The sequence below is a fragment of the Diplotaxodon limnothrissa genome, linkage group LG15, assembly GCF_057381915.1.
Source record: "Diplotaxodon limnothrissa isolate DT_005_m linkage group LG15, D_limnothrissa_male_GT1.1, whole genome shotgun sequence".
NCBI lineage: Eukaryota > Metazoa > Chordata > Actinopteri > Cichliformes > Cichlidae > Diplotaxodon > Diplotaxodon limnothrissa.
In genome coordinates, this window is record NC_140610.1 from 928,356 (window position 1) to 955,902 (window position 27,547).

The 27,547-nt window shown below is 45.0% G+C and overlaps 1 protein-coding gene across 4 annotated transcripts; it reads right to left on the reverse strand.

Moving 5' to 3' along the window:
• Window positions 1–1,321: 1,321 nt before the first annotated feature.
• znf395b (zinc finger protein 395b) lies at window positions 1,322–26,446 on the reverse strand. Of its 4 annotated transcripts, none has more exons than XM_085372041.1 (10): window positions 26,313–26,446; window positions 21,784–21,959; window positions 21,162–21,274; window positions 19,513–19,625; window positions 17,885–18,087; window positions 17,670–17,770; window positions 16,219–16,507; window positions 3,105–3,197; window positions 2,827–2,933; window positions 1,322–2,172 (listed from the first exon to the last, which is right to left on the reverse strand). In XM_085372041.1, exons 2-10 carry the CDS (start codon window positions 21,913–21,915, stop codon window positions 2,061–2,063), a joined length of 1,263 nt encoding a protein of 420 aa, XP_085228167.1. In that variant the 5' UTR covers window positions 21,916–21,959; window positions 26,313–26,446; the 3' UTR covers window positions 1,322–2,060. The 4 variants fall into 4 exon arrangements, with proteins under 4 accessions (XP_085228167.1, XP_085228166.1, XP_085228165.1 ...); XM_085372040.1 differs by having other exon boundaries at window positions 21,162–21,316; XM_085372039.1 differs by having other exon boundaries at window positions 16,219–16,504; window positions 21,162–21,346.
• Window positions 26,447–27,547: the final 1,101 nt, after the last annotated feature.

Here is a 27,547-nt window from a genome sequence, read left to right on the forward strand (position 1 = left end):
TTAGAAACCTAATTAAGTAAACACAATGAGATAAATTGGTTTTCTGGACTCTGGCTTTATTAACACTGACAGTAAAAAGTATTTTTCAATTGTAATCTGTTATTTCTGCAATAAGGTGGAAGTTTTTATTGCAAACTGTTCCCGTCATGAGTTTCTCTGAGAAATGATCATCATCTCTGCTGTCAGTGGAACAATACTGCCCTCTAGTGTCCGGGGAACGATCACGCTGGCCTTGGATGCTGGCTTTGGCTCGGATGTGGAAGTCTACGGACGAGCCCTTTTCCCAGGAGTTAGACTGAAAGTACAAATTAACATAAAACGGCGAGCTAACAGAATAAATTCATAAAACATTAAAAAACAAATAAATAGTAAACATTTTTGAGTAAAGAAGGACGGTAGTGTCCAGTAATAATAATTAATAACAACAATAATTCTTTCCTTTTTGGTTTCACTTGTGAGAATCAAGTCTGAGAATAGAAGATGAGATATTCTGTATATTTTGATTTGAGGCAAATTTGAGATGAGCTACATGAAAGTTATTCGTCTCGGGAGTCTGTGCATCACATCCTCCGGTTATAAAGAGGCGGAGGATCAGAACTGTGGTTCATGGCTCTGTTAAAGTCGCTGTAACCAAGTATGTTGGCATCTGAGCTGTAATTATGAACAAATAGGAGGAGTAGTTTCTCATTTTTAAAAGAGACTCCTAATAAATTCTCCCTCTTTTATGGCTTAAACCTGGATTTCAAATGTTAACCCAGCTCACCCACTAGCAATTCCAGCTTTAATTGTGAAAATGAGGCAGCAGACCTCAGGAGTAAAGCAAACAAAGAAACAAGAGTCCTCCTCCTGCTTTCAAACACTTCTCCACCCGGAGGCGTTTTCCTCCTCACGGCCGTTTAAAGCGCAGGAAGATGTAAACTGCCAGGGATCGTTGGGCATCTACTGCACGGTGAGACAGGAGAGGAGGTCCAAGGAAACGACTCATGGCATCCACTTAATGCAGAGAGGATGAACTGTGCACGTCAGCTGTTTGGGAGGAAGTGTTTGTTGTTTCAGCCGTGATTTTGCATATTCATAGATTTTCCCGACGGTGCTGATCGTTTCTGCAGTGTGTGGCTGATTGCAGAGAAGATGCAGGTGTGCACGTGCATTTCTCAAAGAAAGAAATGGGAATTTGTGAACACGCGTACATGTCAGCACATTTTTACCATCACACCATTGTTCTGAGTCTTGTATGGTGGCAAAAGCAATAAAATGTTTGGCATTTCCTTCGTGGACTGTCGTGCAGAACAAGAACAACAGAAAGCAGCTCAAACTCTCAGTGCTTTTTAATGTGTTTGACAATATATTTCCTCTTTTTTTTATTGCTATTGCAAACTCGTTCCCCTCACGCTCGTCCCATTGCCGTGACGGCTTCAAGGAACAGAGCCATTAACACTGGTCGTACGCCAACACACGGGCAGGAAGGAAATCCATTTCATGGAAAGAACTTTTAGCTTATTCTCGTGAGTTTATATTCCAACAAAGTGCCAAAAACATGAAAATAATAATAAAAAAAATATCTGCCCAATTCATGGGCTGAACCAGACGATTAAAATAATTATAATTAAAAAAAAACCGGTATAAAATACTCGTACGTAACTCAGAGCACACAATATAATGTACATCATAACCACTGTGTCACCACTGGAAGAGAAGATCGGAATAACAAAAACAGCCAAGTCTAATAGAGTGGAGCTACAGGAGTAGTAATATGACCTTTGGATAAAGAGTATTGTAGGCTTAGCACATCACGTAGGTCAAAGTCAGTCAACAGTTAGCACCATCGCAGACTTCAGTTTTCAGGATCAAGATACAAAGATACAGAAAAAGTCCAGAAGCATTCCTTTAGGAAAGAAACGAAACAAGTTGAAAGTAAAAAAACACACACATGTAAAACAGCTGATGGCTCTCGGGCCCTGATTTATATTCTCTTTTTGATAAAAGTCTCTTGTTGTAACGCATCCATCCGTCCATCCACGTCTCTCACGCTCTCTCTCTCGCCATGGCCTCGGCTGCTTCTAGTCCGGGAAGCGCTGGCAGGCCTTTTTCCAGCGGCAGGCGGTGCACCACTGATCCTTGCGCTCCACCCCGTACACCTTGCGGCACTTCTTGGCCTCCCCGCGGCCCTTCCTGCAAAGAGAAACGAGTCGCGAGCGTCAGAAAGGCAAAAAAGGGGCAACAAATAAAGACAAAAACTTTTCTAGGCAGGAAGGCCATGGAAATGTGATGTAAGCAGAGGACAGATACTACAATCAACAGAAAAAGCTCCATTTGTAAGCAGCCAAACTGAAAACGTAGGATCAGAAAGTTTCATCACTGGTAAATGGCCTGTATCTGTATAGCGCTTTACTTAGTCCCTGTGGACCCCACAGCGCGTTACACTACATCCACACATTCACACACTGGTGATGGCAGCTACATTGTAGCCACAGCTGCCCTGGGGCGCACTGACAGAGGCGATCAACATCAATCATCAATAACAATTTTTAAAGCTCGCCCGACTTAAGCCCCCCGAGCCTTGTCATCCTGTTAAAAAGAAGTTTCTCCTTCACACTGTCGCCGAGTGCTGGCTCATGGGGGTGGTCTGATTGTTGGGGTTTTCTGAACTATTACAGGGTCTTTACTTTACAAAACTAAGTACTACCAGGCAACTGCCCTGATTTGGACATTTATAAATAAAACTGAACTGAACTGAATTAACATGCACATTAGCTTAAAATAGCACTACACACAAAGAAGCCGAGTATTAGAAATGTTTAAATGTTAACATCATGAATGCCTCACCTGAAGGAGCAGTGAGTGCAGGAGGGCGACACACTCATTGGCTGCAGCCTGTTCTGCTGGAGCCATTGTTCTCCGACGCTGACGGACCGACAGCGAGGTTTCACCATCTGAGGACACAACCAAAGCTTAGGCACAACAGCAGCCTCTGGTGGAAGAGTTAGACAGTGTGGCCCCCTGCCCACTATGAGTGCAACAGTATCAAATGTTGGACATGGTAATGCTCCCACCTTACCCTTACTATATGTAAAGACACATGTAAAGGCAGACAAAAGACCCACCGGAGTGTTACTGTGGCTGAGGCCAGGGGTGGAGGCGGTCCAGCCATGACTGCCAGGGCTTCTGGGGGCCACAGACAGGACAGGGCTGCAGGCCTGGGGGACGCAACAAAGGACAGACAGATTCTTCACATGTGCAGGATCTCAAACTGGTTAGTATAAAAAGTTTAATGTTGGGCAGCAGAGTTGAGCAGAAAAGACATGAACACACTACACTACAGCCTATTATCACTTTAATATGGCAGTGTTAGCAAACATATACTTATATGCACATTAAACTGACACACCTACAGTACATTAGGAAATAAATCTACCTGGGTTCTCTATTGGACCTGAGTGACAAGGTTTCAATATTGTAATGTGTATTTATATAAGCTACAACTGTTAACATAGCTAATGTATCTTATTAGCCTACAGTTGCTATTAGCATTTTTACATGTGTAAATTCAGAATAAAAAAGAAACTTAATGGAACAAAGAACCAGGCAAATGTTAGAAATGAATACAACTCTTTCCCCCATGTTAAAGTCCAATATTTACATCCAGTTTAGCTTTTATTTAATATTTACCAATAAAAAATACATAGCTGTTTAGCTAGCTAACATTAATGGCAACAAGATAAGTACTACTGTCATGTAAAGTGAAGGAGAACTGCACAAAATACTGCAGGTTTGTCAATAATAATGCCATCTTACATATTATATCCATCTGTCATTTATTTGGTTTGCTGCTTTGAAAGGGTGAGGACTGGGAGAGTTGGTGGTCATGACGTTAGCAGTTTTACCCATTAGCTTATTCCTCCTGTGTTGTTTTATGGACATGTGACAACCACCACTGCGCTACAAAACCATGACGTTTCCCTCTGCGGCCAATGCAACGCAAATTTTGTGCCGTTCACGCGACTTGGCTGTCAGCGCATTGTGCTCCTTATGTAACGATCAGCATTCGGTCTTTTTCTCTGCTCACGTTTGGCTCTATGAGTGTAAGGAGGATGTTTACAGACGGTAAAACAGACACAGAAGAGAACCACGGTGACTGTGAATGATAAAGCGCTCCACACTGCCCTAAAACTCCTGTCCCTGTGTCCAATATTAGTTCCGCTTACTTAAATGAGGTTTAAAAATGTTACTGTACGGACCTCTGGACGCCCATCTGGTGTACCTTTCTCGTCCAACATGGTTCCAACCTGAGAACAACCTAATTTTCATCAACTATCTGCAGCTGGTTAGCTTAGTTTAGTTTATGTTAAAGTAGCGTGAAGCCTAGAAACACGGTGGAAACAGCTAGAAAAATCAGGAATTTGTAGCTCCTACTGGGATCAAACCAGAGATATTTCAACTGGAAATGTGTAAAACACTTATGGAGCTACCAGTCCATTAAACCCCAAACTAGCTTTGACCATCACTGTCATAAAGAAGGTAAGTTGACTAACTAGCAGCAACATGTCATGTTCTCTATTATGACAATTCAAGAGAACTTTGGTTGGCTTCCAAACACTTGAGCAGTGTTGCCAACTCCTCAGTAAGGAAAATCGCTATTGGCTGTCCTACAAGTCGCTAAATGACATCATCATCTAATTTGCATAATTGGTCATGCTAATGTAATTGTAACCTATGCTGTTGGAGAGAGAAATAACATCGTGGAAGAAACATAAAGTGAGTAAAAAACGTCCTAAATGCATTTAGTTTATTTAGAACTACAAATTAAATTTATTTTAGCAATTATTGTTTTTTAATGTCACAATTCCAACCCTGCTCCTCTATCCAGGTTTGGACCGGCAAAAGTGACCCGAGATAGGCGCTCTGGTGGAGTTACTTTGTGCGTGTGTGTAAGTATTTTTAAACCTTGTGATCCACAAAACAGCATAAGAGTAAAAGAAGAACTGACTGCAGTCAGTGCGGGAGCAGCGGCTTCGCTCATGCGCGGTTCATTTGCAGTTTGGAGGTTGTAACAGTTGCTATCGTAATGCAGTGTATCACCACATGGCGGCGCCTCCTGTCTCACGACTGGTGTCACCCCCTTTTTGTTCTTCTTCGCACTCCTCCTGTAATGGATGCTCCCGTGTGTACGCGGACTAGTGTGCTCTTCAGTAATGTGTGGTAGAGGTAGCACTTATTTTTGATATTGTAAATAAATGAGTACTTTTTGGAAAGTCAGAAGCTGTTGCTCATTCGCTATCCACCTGCACACCTCCGCGGCTGGCTTCATCTCCACCGCACGTTACAACTGGCGCCCGAACTTTTTCCCCTTGGACTTCAGACGATTTTTGCATCCCGCCGAGGATTCTTCTCTTCTAGCACGTGAACTGTCTCGGAAATCCCCCAAGTTTTGCGGACGCTCGGACGTTTTCTCCAGCCATGGCCGCAGCCTCAGCTCAGGTGGGACCCGACTAATTTCTGGATACCGCGGTGTGCCGCTGCTCTGCTTGGGAGAAAGAAAAAGAGAGAAGCTGACTCCGCGACGCGAATGGACTCCGTGGATTTGTTATTTGGACGTGCTGTTGGTTTCGTCTTCTAAGGATTAATTCTTCTGTGGAGAGCCTGGACATGAACATTTCTGCTGGCTTTCCATTCCCCTTTCCCTCTGCTGAGACTGACTGTAGCACATGTAAGTGAGAACTTGGCCGACTACAACCGTTGGTGCTGGTCTTCGGCTCAGTATAACGAAACGATTTAAAATTAATCTTTGCATTTTTGTCTTTCTAGTCTGATCTGACTCTTTTACTACTATATCAATAACTACACTGTGCCCTGGAGCGGCTTAATTTTTTTGAAATCACAATGGCACACTGCCCAGACGACTCTGACTCAGACATGGAACTTACCTCGTTACCTATGTGCCAGATAGTTGAAAATGTGACTCCTAGCCTTAGCCAACAAGTGGTGGAGTTAAGAACTGAGGTGAATAAGCTTAGTGATTGTTTACGTGACTCACTGAACATACAGCAGAGTTTACTAAGGCAGTGGGACCAACTCACAATGGGGAGCTCTCCCCCTCCTGCAGTCCCACAGTCTCCTGTTTTCCCAATGGCCACATCGACACCTCATGTTCCTGCGAGAGACAAAACTGAACCCACCAACAGTACCAATCCGTTCCTGCCCAGCAACCCATTTCAACCTACAAATCCTTTTCTCCCATCTCACTCACTTGAGCTCAGCAGCACTTCCAGAGTGATTGCGGCAGCTTTACATCACGCAAAACTGGAGCCTCCTGTGTATGCTGGGGATGGCAAAGTGCAACCTGAGGACTGGTTAAATGCAGTTGGCACATACAAAGCCTCATTGAACCTAACCGATGGGCAATTGCTAAACGAACTGCCACACTTTCTTGCAAAAGAGCCCGGGAAATGGTTCAAGGCATTGAGCTCCCACATCACATCATGGGCTCAATTCTGTCAACTGTTTAAGACAGTTTTTCTGCCCTCCGACAACCAAGAACGCATCCTGAGAGGAATTTTAGATCGTGTTCAGGCTCAGGACGAACCACTCCCAACCTTTGTTGCCCACATGTTGAGTGAGTTTGACAAACTGAAGAGTCCTCCACCTGAAAAAGACAGAATCGACCTAATTAGTAAACATGCTCTTGAAAAATACAGAGTTGCCCTGTATGGCGCTAATGTCACTTCTGTAATGGACCTGCTGCTACGTGCTCATGAGCTTCACTCAGTGCTTGGACCACAAAGACCACAGCCTGCTTTATGTAGCAAAGACAACTATAAGCCTGAACCTTACTGCTTCAAATGCTCTCAGCCAGGGTTCACCACACGCACCTGCCCAAACTGTAACACCCAACCTCATTTGCCACAACGAGCCTCGAACACCGCTAGGCATGGCCCAGTCCAGCCATTGCCGGCACCTGGCCCCTCTGACCCTGGCCATGAAAAGGTGGAATTAAGCAGCACCACATCCCAGCCACAATACAGGCAGTTGGGAAACTACAGGGGGGGGGAGGACATTTCACAGAGGCCAACCTTCCCCCAGTTACTAACGGAGCCTCACACGCCCGATTCACTACAGGGTGGACACAGTCTTGGACACTTGGAAGACAATTTTTCACAAGTCCACTGGAATACCCCACTAAGAACGAAAGTGAACTTCAATGCTTCATCTGTGGATGCTACCCTCGACACGGGTGCTTCCCTCTCGGCTGTACGAACAGATCTCATTCAAGTAAATGACTCTCACCCTAGAAACACAAGTGAGTGGAATGGTCCTGCAGTTAACCTTGCCAATAATGCTCCCTGTATCCCTGACGGTGTTATTTGGCTCAATATTGGATTCATGAACAAGAACTTTTACCAGCGTTTTGCAATAATACCAGATTTGTCCTCTCCTTTCATTCTGGGAATGGACTTTATGGCAAGAGCTTCTGTTTCTATTCACATTCCCACTAGAACCGTCTACATTGAGGACATCCCCTGCCCACTCGCAGACAATGAAGAGGACCTTCAAAATGATTACTCACATTCACCTGGAACACTGATGTCTTTGGACTTGGTTCGCTCAGACTTAACAGCCAAACTGTCTGAAGCAAGTCTCTCAGAGAACAACAAGGATGCTTTACTCAATCTGCTCAGCAAGTTTAGCTCCTTGTTTGATGGTCAACTTGGTCGAACGGCTCTCACTGAGCACGCCATAGAGACTGGCAATGCAACACCTGTCAATCTCCCACCCTATCGCACGTCACCTGCTAAGAAACGTGTGATTGAAGAACAAGTACAACAAATGTTGAAGGACAACATCATTGAACCCTCCACAAGCCCTTGGGCAGCTCCTGTAGTCATTGTAAATAGAGCGGCCACGGAACCAAGGTTTTGTGTGGACTTTCGAGGGCTCAACCAAGTTACCCGAAAAGACTCTTATCCCCTGCCTCGTGTAGATGAGTCTTTGGACTTTCTGGCAAGAGGAAAGTTTGTCTCGACATTGGACTTAGCGCGAGGCTATTGGCAGGTTGCTGTAGCAGAGGACTCGAAGCCTAAAACTGCCTTCATCTCTCACTGCGGTCTCTTCCAGTTTCGGGTGCTGCCCTTTGGGCTCTGCAACGCACCTGCAACTTTTCAGAGACTCATGAACTCTGTGCTTGCTGGCCTCATTTACAAAACGTGCGCAGTCTACCTGGATGACATTGTTATCGCCTCACCTACCTTTGAACAGCACTTAGTGGATCTTGAGGAGGTGCTGGGCAGACTCCAGGCTGCTGGCTTGTCATTGAAGCTCAAAAAGTGCCAATTCTGCCTCGATGAATTCACCTTTCTCGGGTACCGCATCACATCATCAGGTGTTAAGCCCGATCCAGACAAAGTAAAGGCGGTTAAGGAGTTTGATACCCCAACCTCAGTGAAACACGTCCGTCAGTTCCTTGGCTTGACTGGCTATTATCGACGCTTCATTCAGAATTATGCCCGCCATGCCGAACCTCTTCACGCCATCACCAGAAAGGACAATGCTTTCCACTGGGACGACAGCTGTCGAAGGGCCATGGACACTTTGAAGGATCATGTCACATCAGCCCCGATCCTGTCATTTCCAGACTTCAACCGTCCCTTTTCCATTCACGCCGATGCATGTGACATTGGTCTTGGGGCAGTGTTGATGCAAAAGGATGACAAGGGTCGTGAGTACGTTGTGGCTTTTGCTAGTCGCTCCCTTCACAAAGCTGAACTCCCCTACTGCACTTCAGAGAAGGAGTGCCTCGCTGTGATATGGGCTCTGGAACACTTCCGCCCGTATGTTGAAGGTGTTCATGTTACTATCTTCACTGACCACAACAGTCTCAGGTGGCTCATGTCTCGTCAAAACCCAACGGGCCGACTCGCCCGCTGGTCACTTCGTTTGCAGGACTTTGATTTCACAATAGTGCACAAACCTGGTGCACAAAACAAAGTTCCCGACGCACTGTCACGCAACCCTTTGCCTCTGACCTGTGACAGGCCGACTGATCTTTTACCAGATCATGCTGTTATGGGCAGCCTGGACATTCGTACTCTGCCCCCCGTCATTCTGGCTGACCGTTCACAATTGAGACAGCTGCAGTTAGACGATCACGTCACAGGTCCACTCCTCAGAGACATTGAAGCAGACTCTCTGAACAGCTCGGACAATGCCACCTTGTTACAGTATGTTGTGTATGACTCTCTTTTGTATCACAGGGAACCCAAGTCCACATGTGCTTTGCACCCTTTGAAAGAGCTGAAACTGTTTGCCCCTACTTCCATGAGAGGCACCTTGCTGGACTATTACCATGACCACCCCACAGCAGGTCACTTGGGTGTTTCTAAGACATTGGCTAGGCTGCGTTTTAGGTTTTTCTGGCCCAAAATGGCAGCTGATGTGAAACGCTATGTGATTTCATGCTCAGTGTGCCAACTCACCAAGCCAAGTCAGAAAAAAGCAGCCGGTCTTATGGTTCCCATTGTCCCCCAGAAACCCTGGGAGTATGTGGGTGTGGATTTTGTTGGGCCACTTCCCCGCACCCCCACTGGTAATGCTTATTTGATCGTGTTTGTTGACTATTTGACTAAATGGGTTGAAGCCAGTGCTGTCAAAGAAGCTACATCTCAGGTAGCAGCTGGTAAATTCGTCACTGACATTTTTGCTAGACATGGTACACCCACTTACCTGATTTCTGACAGAGGGTCTCCTTTTGTGAGTGAGCTTTTTGAACATGTTGTTTCTGCATTAGGCTCGGTGCACAGACTCACTACGGCATATCACCCTCAGACAAATGCTACTGAACGCGTCAACCGGACTCTGAAAACTGCAATCCGCGCTTATGTAGGTGATAAGCACACATCATGGGACAAGTTTCTCCCTCAGATTTGCTTTGCTCTGCGCACCGCCCCTCATGACAGTACAGGTTTGACTCCTGCCATGATGCTTTATGGTCGTGAGTTAGACACCCCGCTTGACCTTATCGCTCAGCCTTCTACAGCAGGTGTTGATGAACCGGGTGTGCCTTACCCTGAGACTCTGAGAGCCTCCCTGCAGGAAGCTCACGACCACGCCAAAGCAGCTTTGGACTATAGCCATGACAGACAAAAACGTTACTATGACTTGAGACATCGACATGCCTCGTTTCGTGTTGGTGACCTTGTGAGAGTTAAGACACACCCCAGGTCAGATGCTCAGTCTAACTTTACTGCTAAACTTGCACCACTGTTTCAGGGACCATTGTGTGTATCTCAGAGACTCAGTGATGTTAATTACAGGCTCACTTGGGTGGACTCCGGTGTGGATGCAGGTGTTTATCATGTTGTGAACATGCAACCGTTCCATACCTGGGAGACTCTCACTTCCGAAGAACATTCTGTTTCATTGCCTGCTGAGAGAGAGACCGCAGAGGGTCTGAACTCTGACTCTCAGGCCCACCCTGGCCCCCCTGCAGACACTGACATTGGCTCTGAGCCATTCCCCTTTGATTTACCGGACATTGACTCTTCTTCTGGTGTGGGCGCTGTTCCAGAGAGTGTTTCACCCAGATCTGTCCAGCACCCAGCTGCTGGTGGACATTACAATCTCAGGCCCAGACGTTGCCCCAGAGTTACGTCTGGCTGGAGCAACAAAAGATGGACTAATGATTTTCACACAACCAGGCTTGATCTGAAGTGAAATGTTCTGGTTAAACCTGTTTGATGCTGTCTTGTTGCATTGCTACTTTGAGTCATGATATGTAGATGTTTCTGTTTGCTCTACTTAATCCAGTTTTATGGCTCTTTAGTGCGTTAAGGTTCATTCTTGGCATTTACTTTAAAAACAAAAAAAAGGAAAAAGTGAAAAAACTAAGAAGACTGATTTTCCACTGTACATATTCATCTTATTTTCACCAATTTCATTTTTAAATGGTCTTTTGCCCTGTGTGTGTGCACCAATCTTAGCTTTAACCTCTATGTATAGGGTACTGTTAGGTGTGGTGTGTGTTTTTTCAGCTGTGTACGGCTGAGGACAGCCTTTTTCTCACCAGGGGGGACTATGTAACAGTTGCTATCGTAATGCAGTGTATCACCACATGGCGGCGCCTCCTGTCTCACGACTGGTGTCACCCCCTTTTTGTTCTTCTTCGCACTCCTCCTGTAATGGATGCTCCCGTGTGTACGCGGACTAGTGTGCTCTTCAGTAATGTGTGGTAGAGGTAGCACTTATTTTTGATATTGTAAATAAATGAGTACTTTTTGGAAAGTCAGAAGCTGTTGCTCATTCGCTATCCACCTGCACACCTCCGCGGCTGGCTTCATCTCCACCGCACGTTACAAGGTGTGATCATCTCCTACAGCGGGGGGAGGACTATCCTCCGCCCGTGAGCGCTTTAGCATGAGTGAGGTGCCCACGGCAGCACCGCTGCTTGTTGAGAGTAAGAGCAACACGCCCTTTCACGTCAAAAAGCCGTCATAAATAAGTCTCCAATAACACCAGAAAAAGTCGCCAGATTTGTTGCTAGTCGCTTTTTAGAAAAAAAAAAGTCGTTAAGGGGTCTGAAAAGTCGCTAAATATAGCGACAAAGTCGCTAAGTTGGCAACACTGCACTTGAGTGTAAGCAGGTAATTTTTACACTTGAAACGAGTCCTTACATCAGCTGGGGCACCAGATAGTTACAAAAATAACCAGTTTGAGACTTTCCCCCATAAAGATCAACTAAACTTCCACGTGATAAACCATCTTTTCCGACGAAGCTGCTTCCCACTCCCTCTGGTAAAGCGTCTTTGCATCGCCTCACATCCCACTGAGAGATGGAGGTGGTAGGAAGTATCTGCACGGCTAAATATTATGATAATAATCCACGGCGATAACCCAATCAGTAACAGTGGGAGTGACCACCAGAGAAAAAACAGGCCAGTGTCAGTGGACAGACATGTGGAGCCGCCGGCAGCTGTGACACAGAAACACAGCATCGACCCGCAGTTCAACCCACTCTCACTCGAGTGTCTGCCTGCATGAAGAAAGACAGATGTGGCACAAACTGACACACTGCCTAACATTACTAAAGCTCTGATTGCTTTTTTAAAAAGGTCTGTTAGGAACATTTTTCAGAATGTGTACATCAGGTTTAAACCACCGCACTTTTGCACTGGGAGATGTTATGTGGTGTTTTTCTGCTTTTTGCAGGCTGGTTAGTCTCATCTCCTTGGGAAAGCGAGCAAGCAGACAGCTTGGTCTCTCACTGTCACAAAGCATCCATTTACAGGCTCGTGGTACAGGGTAAATGCAGGTCACCAGTGAAATGTGCTGCTTTGTGATGCATAAACAAAGTTGTAGCTCACTGATTCGTTAGAGAGGGGATCTGCTTGGGGGCCTTGGGTAAAGAGGACGTCTGCAACAACACCGTGACCACGGAACACGAGACGCGTGCACAAAAACTGCAGTAAAATGAATTCACGTCCCAGCTGAGCTATTTCGCAGAAGGGGAATCTAGACAGTTGCTTCTGTTTCCACATAGAGCCAGAATTCCTGGAGGCCAGTGGGAAAAAGTGACATTTAGAAGGTGAATTCCAGTGCTCGTGCACTAAATCTGCAGCTGACATTCAATAATTCATGCTAACAAGGACCGCGCTGTCTCCTTACATTGCCCTCAAACAATTTCATTCCCCAGAACGCCGCCTTCTTCTTGTCAACTCCAATTCAGCAAAGAAAACAAGTAATTATTGAAATTATAGCCAGCTGAACAGGTATTTTGTGACAAAACTTACATGACTGGAAGAAAATGCCCTGAAGCTAAACAGAGTCAGAATGATTTCGTTTGAACGGCCTGCAAAGACCATTTACACGACGTCGAAGCATCGAAAAGCAAACGTTTATACTGGGGCCAGCTTCACTGTTACAGGCAGACAGGTATGATTCCCAGTTTTACAACTGGACTCCTCCATCTACAGACGCCAGAGGTGGGAAGTAATGAAGTACAAATACTTTTTTACTCGAGTAGAATTTTCAAGAATCTGTACTTTAGTTGAGTAGTTTTTTCTTCTGACACCATTGAATTTTTACTCCCTGCATTTCTAAAAACATACATATGTTCTTTCTCCTCTTTACATGATACAGCTTTTATCAGTGAGGGTGGGAAAACAAGTCTCCCCTCACTCAGCACTGGAGCACCACAGGGCTGTGCTGTAAGCCTCCTGCTGGACTCACTGCACACCTACGACTGTGTAGCCAAGTCACACCACACCTCCATTTTTAAGTTCGCTGATGACACTGTTGTGGTGGGCCTGATCTCTCATAACGTCGAGAAGGCCTTCCTGGAGGAGATCAGGAACCTGGAGAACAACCTTCTCCTAAACATCAGAAAAACTAAGGAGCTGATTGTGGACTTCAGCACAAAGCAGGTGAGAAATTACAAGCCACTATCATCAGTGGAGAGAGTAGACAATTGCAGATACCCGAGTGTTCACATCACACAGGACCTGTCATGGTCACATTAACACTCTGGTGAAGAGAGCCCTGCAGCGTCTGTTGTTCCTCAGACGACTCAGAGACTTCCACCTACCTGAGAAGGTGCTCAAGAACTTCTACTCCTGCACCATCCAAGCATCCTGTCGGGAAATATCTGCACCTGGTATGGGAACAGCACGAAGCAGGACAGACGAGCCTGACCTGGAGTCTATTTACACCAGGGGTGCAGCACCAAAGCCAGGAAAATCATGAAAGACCTCCCCCATCCCAACAATGGACTATTCTGCTCGCATAAGGCCGACGCAGAGAGAAAGAGGAGGAGCTTCTCTCCTCGCTAACCGGCTGTAGGACTGGACTCTACATATCTCTACACACCATTGCACATTCACTGAATAACAACATGTATCTGGTCTGGTCTCTCTCACATCACATCACTGTACACTTAATAACAAATACATGCACTTCAATGATAACCTCGTAACTGTTTTGACTGTTCACTGTCAATCCACTCACTGCTGATTTGCACACCTTAAAGTTTTAACTTGATTTTTCATTTTAGTTTTATTCTGGTCGGGAACTGCACAGCAACAAACTGCACGTTGGACTGCGTATGATCGTTTATGTGACAAATAACATTTGAATTTGAGGTTAGATTTAAAGGTAACAGCTGCTCTTTGACACTTGTTATCTGGACAGAGTGTTACTGTAATCTGATTACTTTTTTCAAGTAACGAGTAAAGTAAGGGACTACTATTGCAAAAATGGTAATTAGATTACCGTTACTTTCCCGTAGGAACGCTGCGTTACTGCGTTACTAAAACCGTGATTTTTTGCAAGAATGTCTCATGACAGTGACATAAGCGAGTGTGACGTTGTGACAACAGCTGTGTGCAGATCAACAATGGATCATATATCGAGTGCAGAGAGAGTATGAGCGTGCAGCGTTTAAAGCGTGGAAGTAATCACATTACTTTGAGTTTGATTCCATAAAAAGTGACAAAAACATTAGTGTCCGCTGTGCGTGGGAAGAAAACTTCTTTTTACAGTGAAAAAAACCCCTAAACTTCCAACAAGCACCGAGTAGCTACGACGTAATGGGAAACTCACAGAGAAACTCGCGGATTCTTCCACTGACCGCGGCACACCTGCACCAGGGTAACCCTCCGCCTGCCCCACTCCTGCTTTACAGGTGAAAACAGAGCAACAGGACCGCTGAGTCTTTGACTTTATTTATTTTCTGCTGTGTTTTACTTGCATCTATTTGAAAGACTGAGTGTAAACACAAAAATATTTTATTTTATGTGCTGGAATGTGCAGAAAATAGGTTTAAATGTTAAACTAATTTCTTTCAGTCAGAGAATGTTGCATATAATTTAATGTTTGTTTGAAGCATAAAGTTAAAAGATTAAAACGAATAAAACAAGTTAAAAAAAGAGACTTTTCCATTTGATTACATTTTGTATGATGGATTATGTAGAAAAAGTAGAATTGGGCTGAAAGATCTATCACTTTATCACCTACTCAGGTTGTAAATTGTGTTTTTAAAAAGTAACTAAGTAACTAATTACTTTTGAAAATAAGTAATCAGTAAAGTAACGGGATTACTTTTTGGGGGATGTAATCAGTAATTAGTTACTGATTACTTTTTTCAAGTGACTTGACCAACACTGATACTGGAAACCTAAAGGTTAAATTTAATGTCATTTTTAACCACATGTCGTATTTGTGTGTGATGTCTCTGACATCATTGTGGAGACATTTTCACTGCTTTTTTTTAAACAATATTACTTCATTGAAGTTTGCAGACATCCATTAATGCGCAGCTCTCTTAAGATCCCACCACAGCACTTCAGTTGACTTTGACTGGGCCTTTCAGGAGCCAGAATCTGAGATACTTTAGCAGTAAGGGAACATTTAGTTTTCCCCAAGACTTTATCCACCCCCAGCAATTAATTTATTAACATTAAATAGGAAAATGAACCCATTCTGCTCATTCACAGCTACATATTTTAATTCATGGACTCTACTAGAGCAGCTTTGATTTATAGTTCATAATAATTCTTATTTCATTAACACCTTGGTTAAAAAAATGTTTTTTTAGCTAGTCTCTGATTGGCTGCCCCTCATAAACAGAAGATTTGAACTGTGGGTGGGTGGAGCTTCAGCACCCAGGTCATATTGGACCATACTGACGACCATATTGGGGATATGGCGTCTTACTAACATTAGAGCCACGAGCAGAAACTGAACTGAGCGTTCTGACATGCTCGTACGTACACTGATGTCATTATCTGAGACTTTCAATGATTTACGATTTTAACAACATCCATCCATTCGCTTCCGCTTATCCTTTTCAGGGTCGCGGGGGCGCTGGAGCCTATCCCAGCTGTCATAGGGCAAAAGGCGGGGTACACCCTGGACAGGTCGCCAGTCTGTCGCAGGGCTAACACACAGGGACAGACAACCATTCACACTCACATTGACACCTAGTGGCAATTTGGATTATCCAATTAACCTATCCCCACAAACTACATGTCTTTGGACGGTGGGAGGAAGCCGGAGTACCCGGAGAGAACCCACGCAAACACGGGGAGAACATGCAAACTCCACACAGAAAGACCTGATGGTGGAATTGAACTCAGGACCTTCTTGCTGTGCGGCAACAGTGCTCACCACCGTGCATGTTTAACAACATGTATGGGTGAAAATAAAGATGGAGAGCAACAGTGCTCCACCCACCTGATAGAGGTGCTCCGAGTGAATCTGCCAGAAGCTGCTGGGGGCCGACTGGCTGAGCTGACTGGGCCTGCTCAGGCCTGGCCCAGAGCTGGAGTTGGACCTGGGTCTGTGAGCTGGGAGGAGCTCTGAGCCTGGAGGAGAACCACAGGACGCCCAGCTGAGATGAGAGGACGAGGCCTGGCCCAGAGCCTGCTGGGCTGGAGCTGGACCGGAGCTGGGATCGACAGTGTCACAGGATATCTTGGTGTAGTAGAAGTCCTCCTCTCGCTGGGACTGGTCTGACCCACTGCTGTGCATGTGTGGCAGGGACACACCAGTGGACACACAGAGAAAAAGAGTGAGTTGTGTGTTTGCAGAGTTAGTGAGAGCAGCACTTACTACAGCCCAGACTGAAAAGCTCCCTTCCCCTAAGCGAGCAGAGCTCTTCCACAACCTGAAAATTTTATTCCCTCCTGTTTTTTTAATGTTGTTTTGAAGCTGAGAAATGTTCCAGAAGGCCGACCCGTCTGGTTTCGAATTTGGCTCAGACTCCCAGCGAACACCTGAAAAACATCAACTTCCGCGTGTCCTTAAAGTGACCAATTAATACTTGGTCCCTATTTTTAGTGGATTCCTAACTTTATATGATACGGCATATAAAGCATCATATAAAGTATTTTTGGCCATTTGTGCAATGACAGGAATATTTTACTGCTTCCAGCTGCTCCCAACATCATAAAGAAAACAACAGGGAAAAAAACACGGCATCATCACCAAGAATGGAAAAAATAAAGAATATTCTAAATACACATATTTACACAGTATTGTTCAACCATGAAATAATTGTGGGAAAATTCACATTTTTTGGAAATGGAGCGTTTAGTGAAGTGATGCAATTTTAAATAGAAAGATGAAATATTAATTTGGAATAATATATGAACATGGAGCCTCATGCTACAGTCTGAGGATGAACGTCCAATCCGATTGGCCAGGAACAAGCGTGTGTGCAGTTATTCTCCCCACAGATATTTTATTTTAATTTCGACCACTGTCTGCGAGTGGGAGGGTCACAATTACACCGCATGGACTAAATGAAACACATTGTGCGCACATAGCATGTACGTGATTGTGTGACTGCTCTTACTTATTGCTGTGTTTCTGTACAGTCGCGGTGTGTTTTCGCCTGAACGCACACTGTGATTAGCTGAAAGCGACACCTTTGTTCATTCTGATTATAATAATAGATAATTAAGATATGTTCTTGTTTTTGCACACATTTGTGTCAAATCAGGCTCCACAGCCTCGGTTGCCTCGCCGAGGTTCATCCTGAGCCAGGAAAAAACTTTCAGTGCCCCTCCCCACCTGAGCCCTCATTTTTTGTTATTTTTTTAATCTACTTTAAGCAAAATTGTTCCCACATCTCTGCTAAGAGTGACTGTAGATGCATGAAAAGGTTCAAAGTGCCAGCTCACCCCAGATGCAGCACACGGATGTGTCTTTTTATGCCGACTGAAGACGTGAGGACTTTGCCACAGCTGGGCCACAGGCATCTGTACACACTTCTGACGGAGCTCTGCGGGAGGAAGAGCGCAGACGGAGGGTGAGCGCGCACAGACACATGTCCAAACTGCAGAAAGGCTGTGTTGATTATAGCGGCTTCTTCAGTTTTCCCGGAGCAGCTGTGCACCTTTGGTTTTTTGGCAGCGAGCTCCTCCCCCTGCTCCAGCTCCATGTGCAAGCCTTCGTCGGGGCTGCTGTCCATCTCGGTGACGGACGGCGAGGGCGCCGGGCTGACGTTGCCGTGGTCCCAGCTCCAGTAGCCGCTGCTGCCGCTGTCTGAGAGCTCGCCTCCGCCGCACTCCATGTCAGCGGGTGAGGATGATGAGCCAGCTAGAGGAAGGTAGAACCGTGTCTCGTGAGCCAAAGAAAGCCTCGAGTTTGTCACAGAGCTGAGGGAAACGGACTCCCGCATTAAATCGGTGTCTATCAATTTAAACCCTCTGGTTTAAATATCAAATATTCTCTGTTGCTTTTTGGGATGAAAACAGCTTCTGGTGCTGTGTCCCCTCTGCCGTCCTACAGTGAACAGCAGGCCTCCTGTGCTGCTGCCAGGCCTGTTTTCAGCATCTGTTTACTCCCTCCTTCCTGCTCTGTTCCCTCTTCACACATATTTTGTTTATTGCTCTGCCAAAACATTAAAAATAGCAGGTAATGTTTATCAAGCTAATAAACGCTGAGTGAATAACACACATGGATTGGAGCTGGAGTTTCTTTGTGTCACAGTTGAACAGCAGCTGTGTGTGAAACAGCTGTTTGGGCATCGAGCTTTAAGGAGTTCCTCCATCAACTCCTGTTCTCGATTCTTATCGTCAGATCTGTGCTCTACAACATCTCTGTTACAGCAAATATTATAAAAGTTAGTTGAGTTATAAACTATTAATAGTTTACTCCATGCCGTGTCAAACTGCTGACCACCTACTGGACCAAAGTCCACATTATTATAACTGAAGACTGGACAAATAAAACCTGTTTATTTTCTATAAAGCTTTATACAGTCACAGCTCTGCTAAAACCTTTAATGAAGTGCGTGCCATATATGTTCACCTCTTCCTGTTTGTCAATGGAAAATTGTATTTAGTAGTCAGTATAATCTTTTAGTGATATAAGTTTGCTTATGGTAGGATGCTGTTTGTAGTTATTTGGTAGTGACAGGATGTGTGATTTTTAGCAGGCTTGGTTCACCCCCCACATCCTGGGAGCATGGGAGAGGTCGTACCTTGTTTTATTGTAGATACATCCTAACTTGAAGATCTGTTTGATGTTTGGTAGAGCTTCCTACCCTTTGTATGGTTTCACTGTGTTATCTTTGGTAAACCATACATTGGGTGTGGGGGAAGACTACCCTCTTTATGACCAAGGATGTTGTTCCTGCTTTTAGGTTATATGACCCTTTGTTCAACACACACACACACACACACACACACACACACACACACACACACACACACACACACACACACACACACACACACACACACACACACGCTCAATGGAGTATAAATAAAGACCGGGGCAGTTCTCTCACTGGAGTCTCTTAGAGTGGAGGCTGCCCTTGCTAGCAAGAAGTTCTGTGTGTTTCTCTTCTCTGAGTCTTTACTGAAGAAGTGTTTTAGAACATTTTCCCTAACACTGTTAAAAGGAAGTTTTTCCTTCCCACTGTCACCAAGTGCTTGTTGACTGATTGCTGAGGTGACTGCTATTGTGACTTGGTGCTATATAATTAAAATGAATATTTATGGTTGAGGAGATACAGACCAGGTCCAGGATCTGTTTGTGGAGAGCTCTGAACCACGGGGCTGCAGGACAGACTGGTCAGGACCATGGCTGCCATGATCTCATCCATCTCCACCGACTCCGGGCTGCGAAAGCTAAAGATAACATGCAGAAATATTCCGGTAAAAATCAGGTCCGCCCTCACATTCTCTGACCAAGCAGCAACATCTGAAACCTGGAACCAACAAATGCAGTTCCTCTACTGGCCACTTGAGGCCGTCTCAAACGAGTCTGTCCCCATAGAGTCCCATATTAAAAGGCTCAGTTTTACTGCAGACACAAACGTGTAGGCTTTAGCCCGTATGGATAGTTTCCCTCTTCATAACAACAACACAGGGGTCAAAACTGAATGCTGGTCACAGGTAGCTATAGGTGACCTGCTGCCCTCGGCCATTTTTATGCTTTTGCTGCCTTTAGGAGCCTTTTTAATGAAAACATACTAGGGCTGCCACAAACGATTATTTTGATAGTCGACTAATCAGATCATCATCCATTGGACGTAAAAGTACAGCTTACTGCACCAGCAGCATCTGCTCTTATATAACTATCATTAGCTTACAGCTTTAAGTGTTTCAGGTCTGTGCTAACTAAAAATAAAGACAAGATGATAGTTTATTAATTTTTAATGAAATTTGCAGATTGTTTCGGTGAAGTTTAATAAACTCCTTGCTATCTAAAATATAACAGGACACTGGAGTAAATTCTGGAGCATCTCACACTTCTGATAATCAGCTGTCTGCTTGAGTTTATTCAGCTGTGTAAAAACTATAACTTTCATCTCAGCCAAACCGATTCACTCAGGAACAAATAAAATACTAAAAAAAAGCCAAACAATAACATTTTTAAGTTATCTAAGTGACTTATATATCATGTTTAACCTGAGTAGCAAAAGACAGCAGTGGGTTTGAAAACGATTTGCCGGGAGTCCGGTGTTCTCACGGCTCTAGTGAGCCTAGCCCCCGGCTAGCTATCGAGCTAGTGGGTAACAGACGTCTCCGAAAACGTCGGAGCGCTTTTGAGGTTTACACAGCTACATTCTCGCCTGAAAATATGTTAAACGTTTATTTTGTGACCCAGAAAGAATAATAAGAGTAATATTAAAACTAACTAGCTGCCGCCATTGTTGGAAACTGAGCTGGGCCGCGCTATGAATTCTGGGACACAGCTGCTTCTTCTTCGGGGTTTAACGGCAGCTGGCATCCTTGTACATGCAGTGCTGCCATCTTCTGTTTCAGTCCGTTATTACACTCTTAAATCCTGCTACTTATTCCTGCATCTTTTGTGATCTTACAAAGCTTCAAACGACGCGTCGACTATTAAATCAGTCGTCGACGATTTTGATAGTCGACTAATCGTGGCAGCCCTAAAACACACACGTCTGTGCTCGAGCTTCTTTCAGCCACTGACATTCTGTTGTTTATCATCAGACTGCTGCTAACCACTTAGTAGTCTGAGGTGCAGTTTGCTAATCAAATGTGTTAGCATTAGATGCTAACTTAGCACGTACAGTAACTTGTGCCTCCCAAAACAAAGAAACAAATCCACAACACGGCTAACACTGAGCTTTCAGTAAAGGGTGACATCATCTTTTCTATATGCACACGTACAGTCTATGCCTCGCTGTGCCTCACCTGTATGGCGCCTGCGCGGTGACGAGGTGCATTGTGGGTCCCACTGGCAGCGGAGCAGCCAGGTTGCTCTTGTAACGGCCGCTCTCAGCCTGGACGCAGCTCTGTCCGTACACCTTCAAAGCGAGGCAATGACACAGTGAGTTCCTCGTTCCAGCCTGGAAAAGTTGTCCATTTAGTGTCTCACCCTGGTTCAACAGAAATCGTCCACTCAGCTCGTCAGTGGACGCTGACACAACAGACAAAACACTGTTCAGGCCTTATACGGGTTAAGCTGTTTACATGCGTCTGCGGTACCCTGCTCCTGAGCCCCACTGTGGCCATGAATAAAGCAGTTAAGAGAATATTTCCTGTCCATCTGTGGCGTCCTGCTCGCAGACGGCATAATCTGCCAGTGAAACAGCGTGCAAGGAAGTGGCTGCCAGCCTCTGACCAGGCAGTGCATTACATCTAACACAGTGGAAAGAAATAATGATCGCATCAAGTTCTTTCTCAGTTTGGGTTTGAACTTTGGGACGCGTACCTTTGTGCTTATTGTGGTTCTAATGTGCTCAAAATGCCATGTAAGCCTGAATTTCACACACTGACACAATAGAATACATGTCATCTCTGTCAGGCTTCTCACCAGAGCGTGTTGCACGCCAGGCCCGTTGCTGCCCTGCTTTGTCTTAGAGACGCATGCCTGCCGTCCCACCGGGCAGGCCGTCGTCCCGTCTGGCCCCGCTCCAGCTCTGTCCTCGGGTCCCGTAGCTGCCATTGGTGCTGCCGCGCACACTGAGGGACTCACAGTGTGACACCTCCCTACACACAGGACGCCGAATGAAAATATGTCACAGCGTTATTCATCTTCCCACAGCCACGCAGCTAAAGTGCACCTCGGCGATGTCGGACTGTGACGTTACATAAAACTTCACCACAAACAAACATCCTTCGGTAACTTTGGTCGTAATTTCTGCCCAGCTTCCCTCTTAAAAGGATTAAATGATGAAGGCTATTTTCATCCAAGGAGAATATGCTCGCGGTGAACCACGGCATCAAATGACAAATATGCTCGGTCAATAAATACGGGGATGTAAACAGACGGCAGCTTTGCTGACGAGTGACTGTTGGCAAACACTCGTTCCATCTTGCATCTCTGCGCCTCACAGTGCAGCGCAACAACACCACAGGAGATTTGAAAAGGATTGCAGGGATCTGAAGGGAACACAGACTTGAGTGGATTTCGATCTGATCGCAGTCTTGCTGGAGTTTTGCTGTCTACTCCGATAAAGTAGGAAACTCATGACGCCTTATAGAGACCTAATTTGGCATTTGGGTAGATTCAGTGTGGCCTGTAGCCCACAGAGGGTGGGGGCAATGCTGCATTCAGTAAACGCAGGAATAATCCAGATATTTTGGCGACTTTGCAGTGGATTCACAGTGTTTCTGTGTGTTTTGGTGCTTTTTGACAAAGTCAATGACCCAAATTTTCTAAAGAGTGCATTTTGGAGTACATTCATGCTTACATCAATAACAATGCAAAAAATCTAAACTATATGTATAAAAGATCAGAAACAACATGGATTACTGCTTTATAAGAAAGCCCTCCACAAAGCCAGAACATCTTACTATTCATCACCGATTGAAGAAAATAAGAACAACCCCAGGTTTCTCTTCAGCTCTGTAGCCAGGCTGACAAACAGTCAGAGCTCTGTTGAGCCAACCATCCCTTTAACGTTAACTAGTAATGACTTCATGAACTTCTTCACAAATAAAATTTTTATCATTAGAGAAAAAATTACCAGTAATCATCCCACAGATGTAATATTATCTACAGCTACTCTTAGTACCATCGATGTTAAGTTAGACTCTTTTTCTCTAATTGATCTTTCTGAGGTAACTTCAATAATTACTTCCTCCAAACCATCAACGTGTCTTTTAGACCCCATTCCTACAAAACTGCTCAAAGAAGTCCTGCCATTAATTAATGCTTCGATCTTAAATATGATCAACCTATCTCTAATAATCAGCTATGTACCACAGGCCTTCAAGCTGGCTGTAGTTAAACCTTTACTCAAAAAGCATCTCTAGACCCAGCAGTCTTAGCTAATTATAGGCCAATCTCCAACCTTCCTTTATATCAAACATCCTTGAAAGAGTAGTTGTCAAACAGCTAACAGATCATCTGCAGAGGAATGGTTTATTTGAAGAGTTTCAGTCAGGTTTCAGAGCTCATCACAGCACAGAAACAGCTTTAGTGAAGGTTACAAATGATCTTCTTATGGCCTCTGACAGTGGACTCATCTCTGTGCTTGTCCTGCTAGACCTCAGTGCAGCGTTTGATACTGTTGACCATAATATCCTATTAGAGCGATTAGAACATGCTGTAGGTATTACAGGTACTGTGCTGCAGTGGTTTGTATCATATCTATCTAATAGACTCCAGTTTGTGCATGTAAATGGAGAGTCCTCTTCACACACTGAGGTTAATTATGGAGTTCCACAGGGTTCAGTGCTAGGACCAATTCTGTTTACATTATACATGCTTCCCTTAGGCAGCATCATTAGAAGACATAGCATACATTTTCACTGCTATGCTGATGACACCCAGCTCTATCTGTCCATGAAGCCAGATAACACACACCAATGAGTTAAACTGCAGGAATGTCTTAAAGACATAAAGACCTGGATGGCCGCTAACTTTCTGCTTCTTAATTCAGATCAAACTGAGGTTATTGTACTCGGCCCTGAAAAGCTTAGAAATATGGTATCTAAGCAGATTCTTACTCTGGATGGCATTACCTTGGCCTCCAGTAACGCTGTGAGGAACCTTGGAGTCATTTTTGACCAGGACATGTCCTTCAATGCACATATTAAACAAATATGTAAGACTGCTTTCTTCCATTTGCGCAACATCTCTAAAGTTAGAAATATCCTGTCTCAGAGTGATGCTGAAAAACTAGTTCATGCATTTATTACTTCCAGGCTGGACGACTGTAATTCATTATTATCAGGAAGTCCTAAAAACTCACTGAAAAGCCTTCAGCTGATCCAAAATGCTGCAGCAAGAGTCCTGACAGGGACTAGAAAGAGAGCAGATTTCTCCTGTTTTGGCTTCCTGTTAAATCCAGAATTCAAAATCCTGCTCCTCACATACAAGGTCTTAAATAATCAGGCCCCATCTTATCTCAATGACCTTGTAGTACCATATCACCCTATTAGAGCACTTCGCTCTCGCTCTGCAGGCCTACTTGTTGTTCCTAGAGTATTTAAAAGTAGAATGGGAGGCAGAGCCTTCAGTTTTCAGGCCCCTCTTCTGTGGAACCAGCTTCCAGTTTGGATTCAGGAGACAGACACTATCTCTACTTTCAAGATCAGGCTTCAAACTTTCCTTTTTGCTAAAGCATATAGTTAGGGCTGGACCAGGTGACCCTGAATCCTCCCTTAGTTATGCTGCAATAGACATAGGCTGCCGGGGGATTCCCATGATGCATTGAGTTTTTCCTTTCCAGTCACCTTTCTCACTCACTATGTATTAACAGACCTCTCTGCATTGGATCATACCTGTTATTAACCTCTGTCTCTCTTCCACAGCATGTCTTTATCCTGTCTTCCTTCTCTCACCCCAACCAATCACAGCAGATGGCCCCGCCCCTCCCTGAGCCTGGTTCTGCTGGAGGTTTCTTCCTGTTAAAAGGGAGTTTTTCCTTCCCACTGTCGCCAAAGTGCTTGCTCATAGGGGGTCATATGATGGTTGGGTTTTCTTTGTATCTATTATTGTACGATCTACTGTACAATATAAAGTGCCTTGAGGCGACTTTTGTTGTGAGTTGGCGCTGTATAAATAAAATTGAATTGAATTACTCCGTGATTCAGACTTTTTTCACAGCACTAAATGTTGGGGCGGACTATGGGCAGAAATCTGTGCCACCAGAAACTGAATTTGAATAAGTTAAATTTGAATTTGAATTGCTCGGATTGAATCTGAATTGTAACTGGGCCACATCTGACCCACGCAACACTCAGCAGTGCGATAACTGAACCATGAGAGCCAAAGGTTCCCAGACTGAGGTGCAAAAGTGTCACCTGGTTCTGTTATTGCTTTTCAGATGAACATGTTAAGCTTTTAGCTTATTAGGATCAAATATTCATATACAGAAGCTGGTGGCAACTTTCTTATTTGAGATATATGAACTGGTATAAAAGAAGAAGAAACAAGCAAAACAACGTACAATAATAACATAAAAGAAGCGGTGCTTAAACGGTATACAGTTTCATCATGCATCATATTTCACTGTATCAAAAAGAAATTCTTGAATTATTTAAAGAACTGGATATTTCTTTATTCACTTTCATGTAAAAGTTATTTACTGCTTAGAAACCTGCACCAAAGGGATTCTGCGGGGACACGAATCACTTCTCCCATTCTTTTCTGTGCACCCAAACGCAGCACAAAGCCCGATTTCCCCCACCTTCCCACCAATCAGCGCCAAGTTTCAGTAGTAAACAAGCGGCACCGTGTGGGAGTGCCGCCGCCGCTGATTGGCTGAGCCGGGGCTTTCAGGAACACACCCCCGTTCCAACAACGTGTTCAGACACGAGTTTCGCCGGGAGGGACTGAGCCGGACCACAGAGCACAGCCGAGATTAAACTCGTTTCCAACGCAAAGTCACGTAAAAGCACGGCGTGATGATCCTGGTTACACGCGAGACATTTGGTGCAGCGATGAATTTCAGGCTGGAACGCACAAACAGTGACGTGAAAACAACAACACGCCAAAAACACAATAAATGAGGCCATTTCTGCAGTCGTATTAAGTTCGTGTAGTTTCCACGCATTATATTGCAAGGCAGTAAAACCTTAAAAACCCCGGGCGCGTGCAGCCGCACGCAAACGACGCTAACGCCGCAGATGGAACAACAGCCGCGCTTCCAGCTGAACGCGTCGCCTATTTGGGACTAAAAAAGATGCGTCATAGAAAAACAAGTCGCATTTTATGATCCCGCAATTACACGACTGATCTCCACCCGGCAACGCAGACTGGAATCCGGAGAGACCCCCCTCCCCCTCCCCCTCCCGCGGCTTACCCGGTGCACACACACAAAACTGTATGTTGGCTGTTTTCTGCAGAGCAAAACAGCCTCTCCGCTTCTAAAAACAGCGCGTTTTACTCACTCCGTCGGGGGGAAGTCCTCCGCTCAGAGCTGCAGCTGCGGGTCGTCGCTGCCTGGTAGTCCTGCCGCTCGCCGGGCTCGTCGGTCTGCCGGAGGAAAGGGGGGTTGGGTCGGTCGGATACGCGCCTACGTGTGTCTGCTCGGTGGACCAATGCCGGGGGTGACAGCTGGGCAAGAGCGCAGAGATATGAGCCTGCAGCGCGCCGTGCACAAAAGGATGATCTAGGTGAGGGGTTACCAGAGCATCATCATCGTCATCATCCAATCTCTGTCTGTCTGTCTGTCCGGAGCACACAAATCTGCTGCGTCTCAACATGAGCACCACAAACGGATCCCGTCCTTAAAAATGTTTTTTTTTTTTAAAAAAAATCAATTATAGTCGACTTTTATGTAATTACTCTGCACTGTACCAAGATGCAAATCTTAAATATCAAAAAATGATGATCATATATTCCATAAACCAGGAGGTCACACAGGCAGACTATCTGTTATCAATCAGTTGTGTCAAACATATGGCCCGCGGGCCGTATCCGGACCAGCAAAGACTCCACTGGAAGGCTTTGCAGAGATTGACAAACACTGTTCACTATTCACGTGTTTGCAGGAGACAGTGTTGCCAGGTCAGGGTTTGAAAGGGTCCCATCACTTTTAAGTAACTCTTCATTTCATGTAGAGGCCCAGAGTCAGTTATAATTACAGTTATGTGGAAAAGCCGAGCCGTCACACGGCATCGATTTGTAAATGATTGGTTAAATACACGTTACATGTCCAAGATGTGAATTTTAGATTTATTTTTTTTAAACAAGCACATCTTTTGTCTTTTATTGATCCGACCCACTTAGGATGAAATGGTGCTGCATGTGGCCCATGAACTAAAATGTCTCCATATGGATGTTGTGTTTGGATCGTAGCTGCTATGATTCCACGCTGGACGTGTAGCACAGCCCAGTGATCAGATCCCCCACTAACTGTTTAATCAAATGAAAGAAGCTGAAAATGCACGCAGCGTATCGGCCACCAGCTTCACACGACAAAGTGCCTGGATACAGATCAAACAGGACTTACATGTGTGTTTTAAGCGTGTGCTGCAGATCCCCTTGCCTTTGTGTGTGTGTGTGTGTGATTGTTTCTGCGTGTTTGAGAGGCCGGATTAGTGTCGGCTGTCTGCACCCTCTCCACCAGACATCCAGTCAGCAGGGATTTTAGGGTCTGAGCGCCCAATCCTATAGTCCCAAT

Coding starts and splice junctions, on each gene's coding strand:
- znf395b (XM_085372038.1), bottom strand. CDS start 21,915: ATGGCAGCTACGGGACCCGAGGACAGAGCTGGAGCGGGGCCAGACGGG. Junction 19,626..21,161: donor ACCGCGCAGGCGCCATACAG/GTGAGGCACAGC, acceptor TGTTATCTTTAG/CTTTCGCAGCCCGGAGTCGG. Junction 3,198..16,218: donor ACTCGGAGCACCTCTATCAG/GTGGGTGGAGCA, acceptor TGCGTCCCCCAG/GCCTGCAGCCCTGTCCTGTC.